The sequence below is a fragment of the Dipodomys spectabilis genome, unplaced genomic scaffold (assembly GCF_019054845.1).
Source record: "Dipodomys spectabilis isolate Male_0828 unplaced genomic scaffold, ASM1905484v1 ptg000091l, whole genome shotgun sequence".
Classification (NCBI taxonomy): domain Eukaryota; kingdom Metazoa; phylum Chordata; class Mammalia; order Rodentia; family Heteromyidae; genus Dipodomys; species Dipodomys spectabilis.
The window spans coordinates 2,152,611-2,172,790 of NW_024870768.1; the positions used below are offsets into that span (position 1 = coordinate 2,152,611).

At 45.7% G+C, this 20,180-nt stretch overlaps 2 protein-coding genes across 2 annotated transcripts; one reads left to right on the forward strand and one right to left on the reverse strand.

Moving 5' to 3' along the window:
- Positions 1 to 1,799: 1,799 nt before the first annotated feature.
- Hsd17b10 (hydroxysteroid 17-beta dehydrogenase 10) lies at positions 1,800 to 5,344 on the forward strand. The gene is made up of 6 exons (XM_042684840.1): positions 1,800 to 1,861; positions 2,211 to 2,375; positions 3,552 to 3,716; positions 4,280 to 4,408; positions 4,482 to 4,590; positions 5,024 to 5,344. Exons 1-6 carry the CDS (start codon positions 1,835 to 1,837, stop codon positions 5,212 to 5,214), a joined length of 786 nt encoding a protein of 261 aa, XP_042540774.1. The 5' UTR covers positions 1,800 to 1,834; the 3' UTR covers positions 5,215 to 5,344.
- A 408-nt stretch (positions 5,345 to 5,752) lies between these two features.
- Positions 5,753 to 20,167, reverse strand: Ribc1 (RIB43A domain with coiled-coils 1). Its single transcript, XM_042684894.1, has 8 exons — positions 20,012 to 20,167; positions 19,709 to 19,796; positions 13,031 to 13,147; positions 9,657 to 9,738; positions 9,140 to 9,493; positions 6,937 to 7,055; positions 6,109 to 6,503; positions 5,753 to 5,992 (listed from the first exon to the last, which is right to left on the reverse strand). The coding sequence occupies exons 3-8, from the start codon at positions 13,145 to 13,147 to the stop codon at positions 5,911 to 5,913; spliced, it is 1,149 nt and encodes a 382-aa protein (XP_042540828.1). The 5' UTR covers positions 19,709 to 19,796; positions 20,012 to 20,167; the 3' UTR covers positions 5,753 to 5,910.
- Positions 20,168 to 20,180: the final 13 nt, after the last annotated feature.

Genomic DNA, 20,180 nt, shown 5'->3' on the forward strand with positions numbered 1-20,180 from the left:
CTATATTGTGTCATCTGGATTTTGGTATGGGCACCAGTGGTTCATGTTTGTAATCCTACCTACTTAGTAGGTTGAAATCTGAGGATCACGGTTTGAAGCTAGCCCAGGAGGTTCAAAGCCAGCCCTGGCAGAAAAGATCATGAAACTTTTCTTTTTTTGGTTGGTCGTGGGGCCTGAACTCTGGGTCCGGGCGCTGTCCCTCAGCTCTTCAGTTCAAGGGAAGCTCTCTACCACTTGAGCCACAGCGCCACTTCCTGTGAAACTCTTATCTACAATTAATGACCAAAAAAAGCCAGAAGTGGCTGTGGCTTAAGTGGTAGACCTCTAGCCTTGAGCAAAAGAAGCTCAGGGACAGTGTCCAGGATCTGAGTTCAAGCCCCAGGACCAATCCCTAACACAGAAATATACATTGACAAAATCTCAGTATATCTCTCTCAGACTGTCTCTTGGTTTTGTCTCTTGGTGGTTCTCCACGTACATATCTAATGTCATTTATCTCTACTTCAACATATTTTTCTCTTTGATGCAGCTTTGTATCTCATAATCTCTGCGTGTTTGTGTCTTTCTGTGTGTGCACACACATGCATGCACGTGTGTGTGTGTGTGTGTGTGTGTGTGTGTGTGTACAGGGTTTAAATTTAGGACTTGGAACACTTGAATGGCTTTTTTGTTCTACCACTGGAGCCATGTCTCCAGCACTTGAGCCATGCCTTCAGTCTAACATTTTTCTAGTTAATCGTAGAAGGAGTCTCACAAACTTTCCTGCCTAGGCTGGCCTCGCACCAAGATCCTCCAGGTCTTAGCTCTCTAACTAGCTAGGATTACATGTGTGAACCACTGGTACCAGCCTTCTCCATTTTTAAAAATCCTTTTGTGTGTTCTGGAATCTAGTTCTTTTTTTGTGCCAGTCCTTGGCTTGAACTTATGCCCTGGCTGCTGTCCCTGAGCATTTTTTTTTTTTAGCATTCTACCACTTAAACCATAGTTCCACTTCTGACTTTTTAGTGATTAATTGGAGATATGTCTCATAGACTTTCCTGCTCAGGCTGGCTTTGAACTGTGATCCTCAAACCTCAGCCTTCTGAGTAGCTAGGATTGCAGGCATGAGTCACCAGTACCTGGCTGTAATCTATTTCTTGGGCTGGAGTTGTAGCCCAATGGCAGAACGCTTGCATAGCACTCACAAAGCCCTGGATTTGATCGCAGTACTGTTTTTTTTTTCTTTCTTTTCTCTTTCTTTCTTTCTTTTTTAAGTTTCTCTGTCCCCGAAGTGCCTGTGTACATCTGTAGTGTAATTAATTCTCTTTTTTCCATGAGTCTTATATTATTCCTTTGGGTATACTTAGTGTCCTGCAGTCTAGCATATAGGAAGTTCAGATTTTTGGGGGGTCAGTTAAGGGGCTTGAACTCTGGGCCTGGGCGTTGTCCTTGAGCTCTTCAGTTCAAGGTGAACACTCGACCACTTGAGCCACAGCACCACTTCCTAGAAAGTTCAGATTTATTTATACTTCAAAGTTTTTTCTGAGACGCTCACTTTAAACTTCCCTTCTCCTTTTTCCCGGTGAAACAGGCCACCTACCAAATAGCCAGCTAGAGTGAGGCGAAGGGAATGTTGTAATGTCGCGTAGCTGCTGTAGGGCTCTTTCTCCAAGAGAAAATTGTTCCATTAGGAGTTCGAACTGTTGATAGAGCGCTGGCGCAGCAGGCCACGCCCTTACGTCCTGAGAAACGTCCTGCCGCACAGATCCGCCCCGCCCTCGGCCAATCAGCGAGCGCCTTATGGAAGTATTTAAGGAGGAGAGAAAAAAACCTCTAGGTGGTGAGGCGGCGCAAGATGGCTGCAGCGTGCCGGAGCGTGAAGGTAACTCTGCTGTAGGCATTTAACGGTTACTCTGCTATGTGGGCTGGGTGGATGCGAGGTGGAACCCTCGTAGGAGCGAACGAGATGGAAGTTCTCGGCACTAAAAGAATCATGCTTAACTAAACCCAGTATTGCAGCTCAGTAAGTGAGAACGAATCCTCCGCTAAATATGAGTGGGATCAGTGGAATAGGCTGTCGGGGGATGAGGTCCGCCCGGAGGTCTTGTCCCTGAATACCGGGAACTTAGTTAGGTCTCCACGCCCCCTTTCCCGCCGAAGTCGGGAATGGGCTGGTGAAAGGGTGTGGGTGGTCTGGAAAGTGTAGGGGCTGACTGTGCCGCTTTTCACAGGGCTTGGTTGCTATCATAACCGGAGGAGCCTCTGGCCTTGGCCTGGCCACGGCCGAGCGATTGGTGAAACAGGGGGCCACTGCTGTGCTTCTGGACTTGTCGGACTCGGATGGTGAGGCCCAGGCAAAGAAGTTAGGAAAGGGCTGCGTGTTCGCCCCAGCCGATGTAAGTAGGGTCACCTGTTCTTTCCCAGGGTGTGCATAATAAGGTCACCACTGCCCTACCTGGCATCCCGTGAACTCCTTGTCCCTTTTGGCTTGAGTCTTTAGTACTTTGGGAGCACCTGCATAAGGACTCTCCAGAGTTGACATTCACACTAGAGATGAGGATTAGATATACTAGAATCACTTGGAGAAGGGATACATTGTGTTCTGCAATTTTATGTTTATAGAATTGAAAAAAAAATCTTTGATCAAATCTTAGTACATAAGAATTTTCTCCACAGATATAGTTACACTTTATTTGTGAAAATGTTCAACTATTTTATTGGTCTGTAAAAGAACCATCATCTGGGTAAAAAATAAATTCTATAAAGAATATTCTACACTTTGAAAAATTATATATACATATACACATATATATATATATATTTTTTTTTTGGTCGGTCGTGGAGCCTGAACTCTGGGCCTGGGTGCGTCCCTCAGCTCTTCAGCTCAAGGCTAGCGCTCTATCACTTGAGCCACAGCACCACTTCAGCTTTTTCTGCTTATGTGGTGCTGAGGAATTAAACCCAGGGCATCATGCATGAAAGACAAGCACTCTACCACGGAGCCACCTTCCCAGCCTGTTTTTTAGCTACATTAAGCCTGGTGCCATGGTTCATACCTGTAATCTTAGCCACTCAGAAGGTTCAAATCTGAGCATGAAGGTTTGAAGCCAACCTGGACAGGAGAGTCTGTAAGACTCTAATCTCCACTTAACCACCAAAAATGCCTGAAGTGGAACTGTGGTTCAAGCAGTAGAGTACCAGCTTTGGGTGGAAAAGAGCTAAGGAACAGCTCTGAGTTAAAGCCCCAGTACCAGCACAAAATAAAAGGGTAGTTTATGTTCATATTGAACATTCTCAAAACAGGGCTGTATTAATGCTCATACACAACAATTAAGAATTGCTAAGGATATGTGAACTTATCAAAACAGTATATAGATTTGAAAAGTTTTGCAATACTTCTCTACAGTACTTAACATTTTTACTTTGACCTCACTCTCAGACTTTACCAGATCTTTTTATTGGCTCTTCCTTTGCTCACAATTCTAACCCCATCCAATTGCCTTCCTCTCTCCCAGGTTAAGTGGTGTGTATGCTGGGAAATGATTTTTTTTCTCCATTTCTCCCCTTTGAAGGTAACCTCTGAGAAGGATGTTCAAGCAGCTCTGAATCTAGCAAAAGAAAAGTTTGGCCGTGTAGATGTGGCGGTCAACTGTGCAGGTATTGCAGTGGCCATTAAGACATACAATGCAAAGAAGAACATGGCCCATACTTTGGAGGACTTCCAGCGAGTTCTTAATGTAAGGCCTTAGAGGTTCTCCAGGGGTAAGAATAAGAAGTGTCTGGTACACCTATGTATAAGAAATTTAGCTCCGGGCTGGGAAGGTGGCTCACTGGTAGAGCGCTTGCCTTGCATGCCTGAGGCCCTGGGTTCGATTCCTCAGCACTACATAAGCAAAAAGAAAAAAGCCGGAAGTGGCACTGTGGCTCAAGTGGTAGAGCACTATCCTTGAGCTGAAGAGCTGAGGGACAGCGCCCAGGCCCAGAGTTCAGGCCCCACGACTGGACCCAAAAAAAAAAGAAAGAAATTTAGCTGGATTCTGGTAAATCACAGCTGTTAGCTGCTCAGGAAATTGAGATCTGAGGATCATAGTTGGAAGCCAGTCCCAGGCAGACAAACTCAAAACACTCTTATCTCCAATTAAGCAGCAAAAAGCTAGAAGTAGAGTTTTGGCTCAAGTGGCAGAGAGCCAGCTTTGAGTGGAAAAGCTAAGCAGGACACGAGTACCTGAGTTTAGGCCCCAGTATGGGCATAAAGGGGAAAAAAAAAAAGATTCTGTACATATCTTTCCTCACCCTCCAGGTGAATCTCGTAGGCACCTTCAATGTGATCCGCTTGGCTGCTAGTGAGATGGGCCAGAATGAAGCAGACCAAGGAGGCGAACGTGGGGTTATCATCAACACTGCCAGTGTGGCTGCCTTTGAGGGTCAGGTACGTGGGCAGGGCTTGTATCTCCTCGGAGACTTGTTGGGGCTCTTCCCAACTATGACCTTGTCTCTCCCAGGTTGGACAAGCTGCATATTCTGCATCCAAGGGGGGCATAGTGAGCATGACACTGCCCATTGCTCGGGATCTGGCTCCTGTTGGCATCCGAGTTATGACCATTGCTCCAGGTAGGCATTTGCTCTCTTCCTGATACACATACATAGTTGGGAGGGGAAGGTATTCACCACCTAAGCAACAGCAGTCTTATATCTCTGGGCCACAGGGAAATACTAAGAAGTAGAGAGGTAAGGTGAGAAAGAATTAAGTAAATATATTAAACAAGGGTCTGGCTGGGTGCTAGGTGCTCACATTTGTAATCCTAGCTACGCAGGAGGCTGAGATCTGTGATCTTGAAGCCAGCCTGGGAGGAAAAGTCTGTGAGACTCTTACCTCCAATAAACTACTGAAAAAGCCAGAAGTAGAGCTGTGGCTCAGTGGTAGAATGCCAGTCTTGAGCAAAAGCAGCTCAGAGACAGCACCCAGGCCCTGAGTTCAAGCTCCAGGACTAGCACAAAACAAAAAAACCAAGGGTGGGTCTTTGACTCTGGCTGTCTTGTCTAGGTTTGTTTGGCACCCCACTGCTGGCCACCCTTCCAGAGAAGGTGCGCAACTTCTTGGGCAGCCAAGTACCCTTTCCCAGCCGACTTGGGGACCCTGCTGAGTATGCTCATCTGGTACAGACCATAATCGAGAACCCATTCCTCAATGGAGAGGTCATCCGACTGGATGGGGCTATTCGCATGCAGCCATGAAGGGAGCAGGAAGGGAAACACAGGCTTCCACTTTCCCCTGAAGTTCTATACAGCTTGGAAGAAGCCTGATAACCATTTTGTAACTGGCCACCAGCCACCTTCTGTGCCTAATAAATTCTTTTTCACATGATGTGAGCAGTGCTATGTGCTGGGGGAACTGACCTGGGGAAGAAAAATAAATGCTCTGACAGGGTCGGATGCTCACTGCCCAAGGATGGGGTGGGAAAGACAGTACCTCATACTTTACAAAAAGTATCCTGTTAAGTTGGGCTCTGGGGGCTCTCCCCCCTGCAATCTTAGCTATTCAGGAAACTGAGATCTGAAGATCATGGTTCTAAGCCAGCCTAGGCAGGAAAATCTGTGAGACTCTTATCTCCACTTAACCAGTAAAAAGTCAGAAGTGGAGCTGTGGCTCAAGTAGTAGAGTGCCAGCCTTGGGCACAAAAGTTAAGGGCTAGCACTCCAGGCCTGAGTTCAATCCCCATACTGCCACACACAAAAACAGCATCCCGTTAACAACACATGGCCTTGATTTTTGGTGAATAACTTTATTACCTAGGGTAGAAGGTGGGGGTATTGGCTTATTTCTCTCTCCCATTGGGATATGGATTGAAGTGATTTATGCAGCATTTTTCTTTTCGACTCCTAACCGTCACCAAATGTGGTAGGAAAAAGGGAGAGAGGACCATCTTGAGCTCAGCGGCTGCTGCTGTTGAACTGCATGTAATATTGGGCTGTTGGTTGACTGGCATATATCATTGAATTCAAATGATTTTGGCTGTGAAGGAAGTTCAAAAATAAGTTCAGCTCATGTGCTTTCCCTCTCTCCCTGATCCTCAGTCTCACTCCACCCTCCCTTAACTTCATGGCCCATTGCTACCCCTTAGAACTCACTGAGTACTTTGCTCGCTGGCCAGCTGCTGATTAAAGGAACCTAGTCCTCGTCGAAATTCGGCACATAATTCCCTCTCCTGCTCTTCGAGCTCCTGTGCTGCCTGTGCCAAATGTATTCTTTGGTTGTCCCATTCATTAGTCAGTTGTTTTTCAGCTTCACGCTGCACCTCCTTCTCATAGGATTGAATCCTTTGTGTTTTCCTGATAGCAGCTCGCTGCTCTGGAGTCATACCTTTCCAGCAATAGGGCAGGACCCGGTTGGGATTCGTAGGATGTTGAGCCACCTGAGGGTTCTCAGTCAGCATATCACTGGTGACTTGATTCTGGATCTCCATTCGGTTGGTTTCCTGTTGGTACCATTGCTCACGGTGCTGCCGATCTGCTATCTTAGTTGCCTGGTGAGAACTCCAAATGTCAGTATTGGGGTGCCCAACTTCAGGGAACTGTCAGTCACAGAGGTGGGCAAAACTTGTTTCTACTCCATCTCAGAGGGAAGGAAGGCCTCTGTATAGTCTTTTATTGACCCTAAGGGTGGGGGTTAGGAAGCTTAGAATGAGGAAATTTCTCTACATCTAGGAAGGCAGCTTGTTAGACAAGAGGCTAGGCATGAAAGGGTCATATTCTGTTCTCATGTCATCCTTGGTCTGGAGGTAGGGAGAGGCTACTTGTGCCCTAAGGAGGAACTTAAGTAGAGGGAGAGTCCTCAGGCAAATGAGAAAGTTAGTGTTGCTTTGAGAATTGTGAAGGGAAAGATGTGGCTAAGATTCCCCAGGACTTTGGTCAGAGAACTGGGGAGGGGCCCAGTGCACTGGCTGATTCAGGCCGTACCTGGGCTTTGTTGGCATTAGCTGTGGCAGTCATAAGGGCCACACGATAGGACTCTTCCAGTTTGGCCATATGAGCAGCCTGCTTGTCCATGGCCAGACGAAGCTGGTCACTGAGCATATCTACATAGAAAAATATGGTCACAGCACCATACTGGCTAACTACATTCCTGGTATATTCCTACAGCTATTTATTCAAAAAGTTTTGTGTTCTGGTATAAATGTTTAGGAGAAGCCTAGTGATAGCCAAACTTCAGAAATTTCAGACAAAATAAAGCTTTGACTTATAAGCTGTGTGACCTTGAGTAAATCATTTCATCTTTTTGACCCTTAGTCTAATGGCCATGTGTTAGGTTCTTAGGACACCATGGAATCAGATCTTGTATTTAGAGAGCCCTCTCTCTAGTGGGGGAAACAGGTCAAACAATCAGATTACAGTCTAATAAGGACAATAGCAGACGTGTATACAAAGGCATTATTATGAAGGCTTCTAGGACTGTGTACATGCTTCGAATGTGTGAGGCTCTGGGTTCAATCCCGAGCATCAAAACAAAACACAAAAACTTTGGATAGTGACTTTGGATAGTAGAAGGCTTCCAAAAGATGATATATTTTTTTCTTTTTCCTTTTTTTTTTTTTTTTTTTTTGCCAGTCACTACCAGAGCTTGAACTCAGGCCTTGCCCTCTCTTGGATTGCTTGCTCACAGAAGGCACTTTGCCATTTTTTTTTTTTTTTTGTCGGTTGTGGGGCATGAACTCTGGGCCTGGGCACTGTCCTCCAGCTCTTCAGCTGTAGACCAGCACTCTACCACTTGAGCCTCAGCCCCACTTCTGGCTTTTTTTGCTTATGTGGTGCTGAGGAATCGAACCCAGGGCCTCATGCATGCAAGGCAAGCACTCTACCACTGAGCCAACTTCCCAGCACCCACTTTGCCATTTGAGTCACCCTGGCAGCCCAGTTTTTGCTGGTTAATTGAAAATAGAGTCTCATGGACTTTTCTGCTTGAGCTGGCTTCCAGCTGCTAGATTCCAGATCTTAGCTAGGATTATAAGCATGAGCACAGGTGCCCAGCTTAGAAGGTAATCTTGAAGTAGATTTTGTGTACAGGCAAAAAGAGCAAATAACAGGCAGAGGGCATAGCACTAGCAAAGGTACTAACATTTCATTCCATTCTAGTCACACATTGATCCTCCTGTTTGAGGGCCTGACATTGTGATGATGTGAGAGGTGAACAGTTTCAATAGATAAGCTATAGTCCTTAGCCTTAAAGGGCTTTCTCTAATGAAATAGAAGCATGTGGCCATCAAAAACATCATAATAGTGCCGGGCGCTGGTGGCTCACATCTCTAGTTACTCAGGAGGCTGAGGTTTGAGGATTACGGTTCAAAGCTAGCCCGGGCAGGAAAGACCATGAGACTTTTATCTCCAATTAAACTGGAAGTGGTGCTGTGGTTCAAGTGGTAGAGTGCTCACCTCAAGCTGAAGAGCTCAGGGATAGCACCCAGGCCCAGAGTTCAAGCCCCATGACCAACAAAAAATAAATAAAAAAATCATAGTAGGGATGGGAAGGTGGCTTAGTGGTAGAGTGCTTGCTTAGCATGCATGAAGCCCTGGGTTTGATTCCTCAAGTACCATAAACAGAAAAAGCCAGAAGTGGCACATTGGCTCAAGTGGTAGAGTGCTAGCCTTGAGTGAAAGAAGTTCAGAGACAGTACCCAGGCCCTGAGTTCAAGTCCCAGGACTGGCAAAAAAATATAATAGTAGCTCTTCTATGCAACACATATTATAATTCCCATTTTATTTTTTTATAATTCCCATTTTAAAGATGGAGAGACTGAACTGGATGTGGTGTACATGTCTGTAATTTCGGCACTCAAAGGGTTGAGGCAGAAGGATAACAAATTGAAGGCTATGTAGCAGAAGGCTAGCCTGTGCTACATAGCAAGATACTGTCTCAATGCTGTGCCCCCCCCCACCAAAGAAACTGAAGTGCAAAGAGGAACATTCATTTGTCCAAATCAGCTAACAATAGCAAAGCTATTAAGCACATTGTTGTACTCAGGTAATGGAATACCAGGCTGATCATAAATAATCACCACATCCTAAATCTCTCATCATCAGCCCTATGGGCAACCACCTTCCCACACAGTTCAGCTCTAGGTGAGCTCCCTACTAAGTCTCTGAGTCCAGGAAACTTTCTGCTTACCCACACGAGCCTCCTCAGCTCTGATTCGCTCTTGATCTTGCAGCTGCTTATCCAGTTCATTTTTGAGGTGTTCCTGATGTGCTCTCAGGCATGAGGCTCTATTCATGTTATCCCCAAAGTAGGAGTGTTGCATATTGGTTTGGCCACGGTTGCGATCATTGCTTTTGAGACAGGCAGATAATTCAAAGGGAGCACTTGTATTCCAAAGGTTAAACTCATGTGCATAATTATGTTGTTCGGCCTGCTGTTTCTGCTCCCAAAAATTCAGCATTTTCTTGGCCATTTGCTGTGTTCTTTCTGCCTCCTGCCTTTCAATCATCTGGGCCACTAGGTCATTCTGTACCTGCATGGTACCTAGGGGTTATGGGTAGGGGCATGGAGAAGGAATTACTGGAAAGACAGAGCCCTGTAGCATGGCCTCTGTTCTCAAGGACCATTCAGAGGCAGAACTGCCCTATCCCAGCCCACTCAGGTTCTTGGTTTACTGTCTTGTGTTGCCCTATATTTGGGTATTTACCATAAGCAACATCTTTGCTTTGTTCTCTTGCTTCCCGGAGTCTTCGTTCCTCCACCTGTTGGTTTAAAGCTGCAACATCCACCTGAATCCCAAAGAAAGGTGCTAAGTCAGAGTAGGGGCTCAACAGGGAACTTTGAGTGCTCTAAGAGGAGCTACTTAGATCTTTCTTCTTTGAAAATCCTTTGAAAACTCCCTGGAACCTAAAATCCTCTTAGCAGTTGTAGAACTCCATGTTCTAACTCCTGAAAGTGGCTTGTAAGGGCTGGGAAGGTGGCTCAGTGGTAAAGTGCTTGCTTTGCATGCATGAGGCCTTGGGTTCGATTCCTCAGCACCACATAAACAGAAACAGCTGGAAGTGGCGCTGTGGCTCAAGTGGTAGAGCACTAGCCTTGAGCTGAAGAGCTGAGGGAAAGTGCCCAGGCCCAGAGTTCAAGTCCCATGACCGACCAAAAAAATAAGTGGCTTGTAAATCTCTATGGCCTAACCTCTTCACCTCCTCTTCCTTCATCTGTTTGTCACCTTTTCCTCTATCTCTCTCCTCACCCTAGCATTAGGAACTTTGGTTCCCATTCCCTGAACATGCTAGGCTAATTTAAACCTATAACCTTTGTTTAAGTTACTCTTTTTCCTTGGGACACTTTCCATCCTTCTTTATTCAAACTACAATTCACTGTTCAAGACCAGCTGAGGGCTGGATGCTAGTGGGCTCGCCTGTAATCAATCCTAGCTACTCTAGAGAGCGAGACCAACCCAGGAAGGAAAGTTCATAAGATACATTGTGAATTAACCAGCAAAAAGCCAGAAGAGGTGGAGTTGTGTGTGGCTCAAGTGGTAGAGTGCTCAGCTTTGAGGGAAAAAGCTAAGGGACAGTGCCCAGGCCCCGAGTTCAATCCCCAGTACCAGTGTGTATACACACACACACACACACACACACACACACACACACACACACACACACACACACACACACACACACACACACACACGCATGCACACACACTCAGAGCTCAGCACTAGTGGGTCACACTTGTAATCCTAACTATTCAGGAGGCTGAGATCTGAAGATCGTGCTTTGAAGCCAGCCTGGGCAGGAAAATCTCATCTCCATTTAACCACCAAAAAAGCTGGAAGTGAAACTGTAGCTGAAGTGGTAGAGCACTAGCCTTGAGCATAAAAATTCAGGAATAGCATCCAGACCCAGAGTTCAAACCCCGGCCTGGCAGAAAACAAAGCAAAACAACAACAACAAAAAATCCAGTTGAGCAGGTTCTACTCCCATAATGTTGGACCTATTGTCCACATTATGTTGAAGTTTGCCTCTTGTATTTTGCAAGCTGTTTCACAGCAGAGGCCTGGGTCTTAGTTACCTTTGTATCTCCACTGCCCAAGACAGTTCTTGGCACAGGTTTTGAAGAAATACTTGCCATCTGGATTTCTTTCTTCCTTTTTTCCCCCAGTCCTGGGGCTTGAACTCTGGGCCTGGGCAATGTCCCTATGCTACTTTTTTGCTCAAGGCTGGCACTCTACCACTTGAGCCTCGGTGCCACCTCTGACTTTTTCTGTAATTAATTGGAGATAAGAGTCTCAGACTTTCCTGCCTGGGCTAGCTTTGAACTGTGATCTGAGGATCTCAACCTCCTGAGTAGGATTACAGGTGTGAGTCACAGGCACCTGACATCTTTCAAACACAGGGCCTAGCATTGTCCCTTACCTTTTTTTAATTTTTTGTTGATCGTGGGGCCTGACTTCTAGGCATGGGTGTTGTCCCTCAGCTCTTCAGCTCAAGGCTAGCTCTACTACTTGAGCCAGAGCACTACTTCCGGCTTTTTCTGCTTTTGTGGTGCTGAGGAATTGAACCCAGGGCCTCATGCATGCAAGGCAAGCACTCTACTACTGAGCCACCTTCCCAGCCCAGATTTCTCTTTTCTTCTTCCCTCCCCTTCCTTCTCTTCCTTCCCTCCCTCCCTTTCCTTCCTTCCTTTCTTTTTTCCTTCCTTTCTTCTTTCTTTCTTTTCCTTCTTTCTTTCACTTTTCTTTCTCTTTTTCCTTCCTTCCTTCCTTCCCTTTCTTCCCTCCCTTCCTTCCTTGCCTCCTTCCTTCCTTCCTTCCTCTCTCCCCCTCTCTCTTTCCTTCCTTCCTTTCTTCCTCTTTCACTTTTCTTTCTCTTTTTCCTTCCTTCCTTCCTTCCTTCCTTCCTTCCTTCCTTCCTTCCTTCCTTCCTTCCTTCCTTCCTTCCTTCCCTCCCTCTCTCCCTCCCTCCTTCCTTCCTTTGGAAATATGAGTCTCTGATTTGTCTGTTGTGGCTGTCTTCAAACCGAGAGAGATTCTCAGATCCCAGCCTCCTGAGTAGCTAGGATTACAGCATAAGCCACCAGCATCTGGCTTCCTGTTTGATTTCTTAAGATATCAATATTTTCTTTTTTAATCATAATTTATTTGAAAAATTTCAAATAAAAAGGACTGGGTAGCCAGGCGCCAGTGGCTCACATCTGTAATCCTACCTACCTAGGAAGCTGAGATCTGAGGATTATGGTTCAAAGCCAGTCTGGGCAGGAAAGTCTGCGAGACTCTTATCTCCAATAAACCACCAGAAAACTGGAAGTGGCACTGTAAAGGACTGGGTGTGTGTGACTCAAATCATAGAGTACCTGCTTAGCAGGCTCGAGGCTATGAGTTCAAACTACAGTGGGACAGAAAAAAGAAAAAGCTGTATTCAGAATATTATAAAAGGGGGTGGGGAATACTAAAGAGTATAATCTCTATCTCTCATGCTGGGGTTATCTTATTTAGCCTTGCAGAAATATCTTAGGCATATGTAATATTAATTTTTTGGGGGGTAGAAGGATGGTGTCAGTCCTGGGGCTTGAACTCAAGGCCTGGGCATTATCCCTGAACTTGTTTTTACTCAAGTCTAGTGCTCTACCACTAGAGTCACAGCTCCATTTCTGGCCTTTTTTGGGGTGGTTAATTGGAGATAAGAGTCTCACAGACATTCCTGTCTGGGCTGGTCTCAAACTACTATCCTCAGATCAGCCTCCTGAGTAGCTAGGATTACAGGTGTGAGCCACCAGTGCCCAGCTTCGTCCAATTATTCCTTTTGCATTTTTGAACTCCATACTGCCCGTTTCTCAAAGTCCAGGCCACATGGCTCAGAACTGACCAGAAAAGAGCCAGCTGTCTCTTCCTCTGTACTGCCACATCCCTCTTCTAAACCCTTTTCCAGGTCTGTGAGTATGTCCTCTCCACTTCCTGTCCAGCCTTTAGGATTGCTTGAATCAGGGAGAAGGCCTGTAATGAACACTGCTACGTTCCTTCCTAAATGTAAGAGTACGGTGGCTTCCATCCTGTTAAATAGCCCACCATTACCCACTCACCCCTATAGTTCGGTTCCGCACATTGAAAATTCGGCTTTGCCTCTCTCTTTCTCGATTTCTTCGAGCGATGATAGCTGCCACCTCCTTGGGATCCACTGAAAGGTCTACCTTATACATCTGGAATGAGGAGGAGATAGAATGACCCATCAGGGCTGACCTTGACTACATCCCATCTCCATTCCTTTTTCCCTACAATATCTCACCAATTAAGACTCCTACTGAAGTCAGAGGAATAGCTCATTGGTAGAGCATCTGTCTAGCAAACTTAAAGCCCTGAGTTCAATCCCCATTACTACAAAAGAAAAAAGCATAGTTTTTTGTTTTTTGTTTTGCCAGGCACCAGTGGTTCACACCAGTAATCCTAGCTAATCAGGAGATGAGATCTAAGGAGTTTCAAAGCTTGACCTGGCAGTAAAGTCCATGAGATTCATCCCCAATAAAACTATTAAAACCTGGGCTCTAGTGGCTCATGCTTGTAATCCTAGCTACTCAGGAGGCTGAGATATGAGGATCGCAGTTCAAAGCCGGCCTGGGCAGGAAAGTCCATGGGACTCTTATCTCCAATAAACAACCCAAAAACTGGAAGTGGTGCTGTGGCTCAAGTGGTAAAGCGTTCACCTTGAGCTGAAGAGCTGAGGGACAGTGCCCAAGTCCAGAGTTCAAGCCCCATGACCGACAAAAACAAAAACAACCCCCCCCCTCCCGAAAACCTATTAAAAAAAAAAAGATAGTGGACTTGTATCTTAAGTGGTAGAGCATTAGCCTTGAGCAAAAGCAGCTCAGGGACAGCATCCAGGCCTTGAATTCAACCCCAGTACCAGCATACACACAGAAAAGATTCTTCTAATTTTACTTCCTAATAAAAATTTCCTGGGGCTGGGAAGTTGGCTCAGTGGTAGAGCGCTTGCCTTGCATGCCTGAGGCCCTCGGTTTGATTCCTCAGCACCATATAAACGAAAAGAAAAAAGCTGGAAGTGACGCTGTGGCTCAAGTGGTAGGGCACTAGCCTTGAGCTGAAGAGCTGAGGGACAGCGCTGAGGCCCAGAGTTCAGGCACTACAACCGGACCCCCTCCCCAAAAAAAAATGTCCTATCTGCGTATCTTCTGTCACTACCCTAATTCAGGCATACATAGTCTTAATATCAAGCATATTTCCAGGAGTCTTGCTGACTTCCTTACTCCACTTCTCTCTTCTTTGCCTGGTACTACATGGCATTCCTCAGCTTAAAAACTTTGAGTCTTGGAGGTATAGCTCAAGTGGTAGAGCACCTGCTGAGCAAATGAGAGTGAAGCCCTGAATTCAAACTCCAGTATTAGAAAAAAAATCATTTTTAGGCACAAAGGGAGTTTGCTTAGAGAGGACAGTTTACTGACTGCAGAGGGAAAGAATGTAGCTACTAGAGCAAAGTGGAAAAAGGCTTAGACAAAAGGGGAGAGGGAGGGACAGATTGACCTGCTACAAGACAAGGAAAGTTAGAGGAGATGACTAGGAGTTTTATGGCAGGGAAGAACTTGGTGAACAGGGCAGGACCAGTAGAGGGGAGGGGTGTCTCTGGAGTAGAGATGGAGGAGGGCTTGGCTGAGGGGAACCGTGGACTCCTCTCCATTTCATTGGAGAATTATTTAAACCAGTAAAATAGAAGGTTCTGAATTTAGGCCAATGGTAGCCATTGTTTAGTGAGGCCAGATTTTGGTAGGCAAACAAGCCAGTTTTCTTTGATTGTAAACTAGTCAGCCAGAGAACCTTAAGATTAGACCATGGGCAAGCCAATGGGGTGTCTATGGGAGACAATTTGGAAATCTGGTAGGACTACGGGACTGGTCCTGCTGCTTCAGGCATCCCCAAGACTTTGGGAAGGCAAACAAATATGAAAGAGGCAGTGACCACCACGTGTTACTTGTTTCTGTCTAGCAAAGCAACACGTGGTGGTAATCAAAACACCTGGTTGATTGTGTGCCTATATAAGACCTGCAAATCCTTAGCTTGGGGCTCTCCTCCTAGGCTCCGCTGTGTCAGAGTGTAGGACGAGGCCTGAGCTGCAGCCTGTTTAAATAAAACAGCTGTAGTCTGAAAAAAAATCATTTTTAAAGCAAATGGCTCTCTAGTGCTTAGGATAAAGTCTGTCTCCCCTTTTGCTAGATTTATAAGGTTCTTTATAATGTGACCCCTGCTTACCTTTCTCAGCCTCAAAGCCATTGATAATATGGCCATTTTTTTTTTATTGTGAACATACTGTACAGAGGGGTTACAATTACATGGGCAAGATAATGAGTACATTTCCTATCAAGCATTGTAGCCTCCTCCATTGTTTACCCTTCACATCCCTACTCAGCCTCCCTCCCCCTCCCCCCCCCCCCCCCCCCCCCCCCGCCCCAATATGGCCATTCTTTTGTGCTGGGTCTGAGACTTGAACTTAGGGCCTGGTCACTGTCAATGAGTTTTTTTTTTTTTTGCTCTATCACTTGAGCCACAGCTCCACATCTGGCTTTTTAGTGGTTAATTGGAAACAAGAGTCTCACAGACTTTCCTGCTCAGAGTAGGTGCTGACTTCAAACTGTGATTCTCAGATCAGCCTCCTAGTGTCTAGGATTATAGGTGAGAGCCACTAGTGCCAGGTTACATGGCCATTTTTGTTGTTATGCTCCAGTCAATTCCTATTAGTAAGTAAATTTGGCATTACTATTCACCAACTCAGTCAGAAGCATCTTTTAATCCCTACTTTTCCTTCATTCACTTCTTTCAAAAATAGCACTGATTATACACATACTGTGTATGTGTACATATGTATGTATGTGTATAACTCTCCAAATAACATCTTTTTGGTTTTGCTGATAGTGGAGTTGAAATCAGGGCCTGAGCACTGTCCCTGAGCTTTTTTCCCTCAAGGCTAGAGCTCTACCACTTAATCCATAGCACCACTTCCAACCATTTTTTGGTGCTTAATTGGAATAAGAGTCTCATAGGCTTTCCCTGGCTAGCTTCAAACCATAATCCTCAGTTCTCAGCTTCCTGAGTAGCTAGGATCACAGGTGTGAGTCACCAGTGCCTGGTGAAATTTTCTTTTTTCTTTTCTTTGTTGGTTGTGGGGCTTGAACTCTAGGCCTGGGCACTGTCCCTCAGCTCTTCAGCTCAATGCTAGTGCTCTACCACTTTGAGCCAGAGTGCCACTTCCTATTTTCTGGTGGTTAAGTGGAGATAAGAGTCTCATGGACTTTCTTGCCCAGGCTTCTTTTTAACTGTGATCCTCAGATCTCAGCCTCCTGAGTAGCTAGGATTACAGGTGTGAGCCACCAGCACCCAGCTATCCTTATTCTTCTTATTTTTTTGTCGGTTGTGGATCCTGAACTCTGGGCCTGGGAGCTGTCCCTCAGCTCTTCAGCTCAAGGGTAGCGCTCTACCATTTGAGCCACAGGGCCACTTCTGGCTTTTTCTGTTTATGTGGTGCTGAGGAATCGAACCCATGCTTGCAAAGCAAGGACTGTACTACTGAGCTACCTTCCCAGACCATATTGTTATTTTTGAACTTTATAAACCATTAGGCTGGGGGAAGATAGCTGAGAATGTACTAAAGTACTGTCTTCTCATGTCTGCCATGTAATAAATCTCCTTTCTCTGCCCTTCACCATGTCTCTTTGTCATATGGGGGTGACCTAACTTGGGACTCCTAGAGCTTGGGCTTGTGGTCTAAAAACCCGGTTTTGACTTTGGCAAGCCAGACAATAAAATTATGCCCTTTACTTACTAGCCACTCACAGCTAGTCGACTGTGGATAGAGAAGAAAGATGGAACCTGCCAGGCTGGGTGCCCTTGGCTCACATCTATGATCATAGCTACTCAAGAGGGTGAGATCTGAGGATCTCAATTCAAAGCCAGCCAGGGCAAGGAAGTCTGTGAGACTCTTATCTCCAATTAACAACAAAAGCTGCCAGAAGTAGAGCTGTGGCTCAAGAGTTAGAGTGATAGCCTAGAGCAAAACAAGCTCAGGAACAGTACTCAGTCCCTGAGTTCAAGCCCCAGGACCAGCACAAAAAAGGCAAATTTTTATTGATCATTTTATCTCTTTAACAGTCAGACGAAGTAAATAAAAGGATGTTACCAGGGCTGGGAAGGTAGCTCAGTGGTAGAGTGCTTGCCTTGCATGCATGAGGCCTTGGGTTCGATTCCTCAGCACCACATAAGCAGAAAAAGCTGGAAGTGGTGCGATGGCTCAAGTGGTAGACTTGAACTGAAAAGCTGAGGGACAGTGCCCAGACCCAGAGTTCAGGCCCCATGACCGACAAAAAAAAAAAAAAAGGATATTATCTGGTTGTGTGTGTGTGTGTGTGTGTGTGTGTGTGTGTGTGTGTGTGTGTGTGTGGTGGGTGGGTGTGCGCATGCGCATGCGTGCTGGTCCTCATTTTATTTGTATATATGCTGGTACTGGGACTTGAACTAGAGCTTGGCTTAGGCGCTGTCCCTGGAGATCTTTTTGTTCAAGGCTAGTGCTCTATCACTTTGAGCCACAGCTTCTGCATATGAGAAAAAACATGCACCATTTCTCTCTGAATGTGGCTTACCAAATACAACATGATTTGTTCTAGGTCCATTGCTATTGAAGCTTATCTTTCCAAACGTTTGATCATTTTTTCCTTACTCCTACTGTGAAATATCCATTTAGTTCTTTAATTTTTATTTATTTTATTTTATTTATTTATTTATTTTGGGTCCGGTCGTGGGGCCTGAACTCTGGGCCTGGGCGCTGTCCCTCAGCTCTTCAGCTCAAGGCTAGCGCTCTACCACTTGAGCCACAGCGCCACTTCTGGCTTTTTTTCTTTTTGCTTATATGGTGCTGAGGAATCGAACCCAGGGCCTCAGGCATGCAAGGCAAGCACTCTACCACTGAGCCATCTTCCCAGCCCCTAATTTTTATTTTTGACAGTCCTGGAGCTTGATTTCAGGACCTGGGCGCTGTCCCTCAGCTTTTCTTGCTCAAGGCTAGTGTTCTACCACTTGCGCCACAGCTGCACTTATGGCTCTTTTTGTAATTTATTTCAGATGAGTCTCATCAACTTTGCTGCCCAATATGGCTTTGAATCGTGATTCTCAGCTCTTTGCTTTTTGAGTAGCTAAGATTGCAGATGTGAGCCATAGGGGACTGGCTCATTTATTTCTTTTGTTTATTTTATTTGCATTAAAAAACAATAAACACAAAAATTAAACATATTTACATATGCATATATATGCATATACATTGTATAATGTTCAAATAGGTAAACATCTTCTCAAGCATTTATCATTTCCTTTTTTTTTTTTTTTTTGTCGGTCTTGGGGCCTGACCTCTGGACCTGGGCGCTGTCCCTCAGCTCTTCAGCTCAAGGCTAGTGCTCTATCACTTGAGCCACAGCACCACTTCTGGCTTTTCTGCTTATGTGGTGCTGAGGAATCGAATCCAGGGCCTCATGTACATAAGGCAAGCACTCTACCATTGAGCCACCTTCCCAGCCCTATTTCTTTATAGTGAAAACATTAAAATCCTTTCTTCACCAGGAGCCAGAGGCTCATGCCTGTAATCTTATTCAGGAGGCTGAGATCTGAGGATTGTGGTTCGAAGACGAACTGGGCAGGAAAGTCTGTGACAATCATCTCAAATTAACTACCCAAAAAGTTGGAAGTAGAGGTGTAGCTTGAGTGGTAGAGCACTAGCCTTGAACACAAAAGCTCAGGTACAGTGCCCAGGCCCTCAGTTCAAGTCCTAGGACTAGCAAACTTGTACACACATTTTCTTGTAGCAGTTGTGTGTGAGTGTGAGTGTGTGTGTGTGTGTGTGTGTGTGTGTGTGTGTGTGCACATGTGCTGGTACTGGGGCTTTAACTCAGGGCCTCATATTCTCCTTTAACTTTTTTTCTCAAGGAAGTCACTTTACCACTTGAAACACATCTCCACTTCTAAAGTTTTTGCTGGTTAATCGGAGAAGTATTTCATGGGCTACACTGCCCAGTCTGGCATCAAACTTTGATTCCCATATCTTAGCCTCCTGAGTAGCTAGACTTTAGGCATGAGCCACCAGTACCTGGCCAGAGATAATTTTTAAAATAATTAACAGGAGCTGGGTGCTGGTGTCTCACACCTGTAATCCTAACTACTCAGGAGGCTGAGATCTGAGGATCATGGTTCAAAGCCAGCCCAGGCAGGAAAGGGCTTGAGACTTATCTCCAATAAACCACCAGAAAACCAGAAGTTGCTCTGTGGCTCAAGTGGTAGAGCACTAGCCTTAAGCTGAAACGCTGAGGGACAGCACCCAGGCCCAGAGTTCAAACTCCATGTCTCACACACACACACACACACACACACACACTAACAGGAATGGCTACTATAGTTACCAGATACTTTCTGTATGTAAGTCTGAAAATGGCATCAACTCTAACCTATCAGTTCCAAACCTGCCACAACAATATAAAGTCAGTGGTGAGGAAGATTCGGATATCATTTTCAGCTTCTTGGACAGCTATGACCATAACCTTAGTAATGAGTAGGTAAAGATTATATAGAGGGTGAAAGAATGGAGAAATACCATGATAGAGAAGATGAAGAAGAGCAACAAAGGAATGAAGAGTTGGAAAGCAGAGAACAGAGAGGGAAGAAGGGGAAAGGACGAGGCTTTGGGACATTACTGGCTCCTGGGAGTTCACACAAGATACCTTTCTCAGTAATGAATCCCGATTTTGACTTTCCTAGGTTGGTTTGGGTCCAAGTATGTTCTCGGGTCACAACGACAGTTGCTCAGGTCTGCTTGGTGGAAGAGAGAGGGACCAAATTTTCAGGCTGTAGCCTCCCCCACCCCTCAGTTTATATTCCCGTCGTTTGGAAGTACTCCCAACCCAGTCTGAGTTTACCCACAACCGAATCCTCCCCCTGTTCCCTCCTTCCAGTCCAGCCCTCCACTCCCAAGGACCCTGTCCTTCAGGCTGGTCAGTCTTAAAACGTCACAGCAAAATTCCCACCTGTATTTGCCCTGCGGGGCATAACCTTGCTGTGACTTCTGACTTGTCTCAGCAAACCTGGGCTCAAGCCCCGCCTGCTTTCTCGGGTACCCAAAGCTGCTCTGAGTCTTCTGTCACCAGCAGTTTTATGTCCCAAGTACTCTGTACATTTGTTTGTGGTTGCCTGGGA

Bases quoted from the DNA above. Each gene is read 5' to 3' on its own strand.
- Ribc1 (XM_042684894.1), bottom strand. From the start codon at position 13,147: ATGTATAAGGTAGACCTTTCAGTGGATCCCAAGGAGGTGGCAGCTATC. The intron at 7,056-9,139 runs GTAAGCAGAAAG...TTTTCTATGTAG, and splicing joins AGCTGAGGAGGCTCGTGTGG to ATATGCTCAGTGACCAGCTT. The intron at 6,504-6,936 runs GTACGGCCTGAA...AGTTCTCACCAG, and splicing joins CTAATGCCAACAAAGCCCAG to GCAACTAAGATAGCAGATCG.
- Hsd17b10 (XM_042684840.1), top strand. From the start codon at position 1,835: ATGGCTGCAGCGTGCCGGAGCGTGAAG. The intron at 1,862-2,210 runs GTAACTCTGCTG...CGCTTTTCACAG, and splicing joins CAGCGTGCCGGAGCGTGAAG to GGCTTGGTTGCTATCATAAC. The intron at 3,717-4,279 runs GTAAGGCCTTAG...CTCACCCTCCAG, and splicing joins ACTTCCAGCGAGTTCTTAAT to GTGAATCTCGTAGGCACCTT.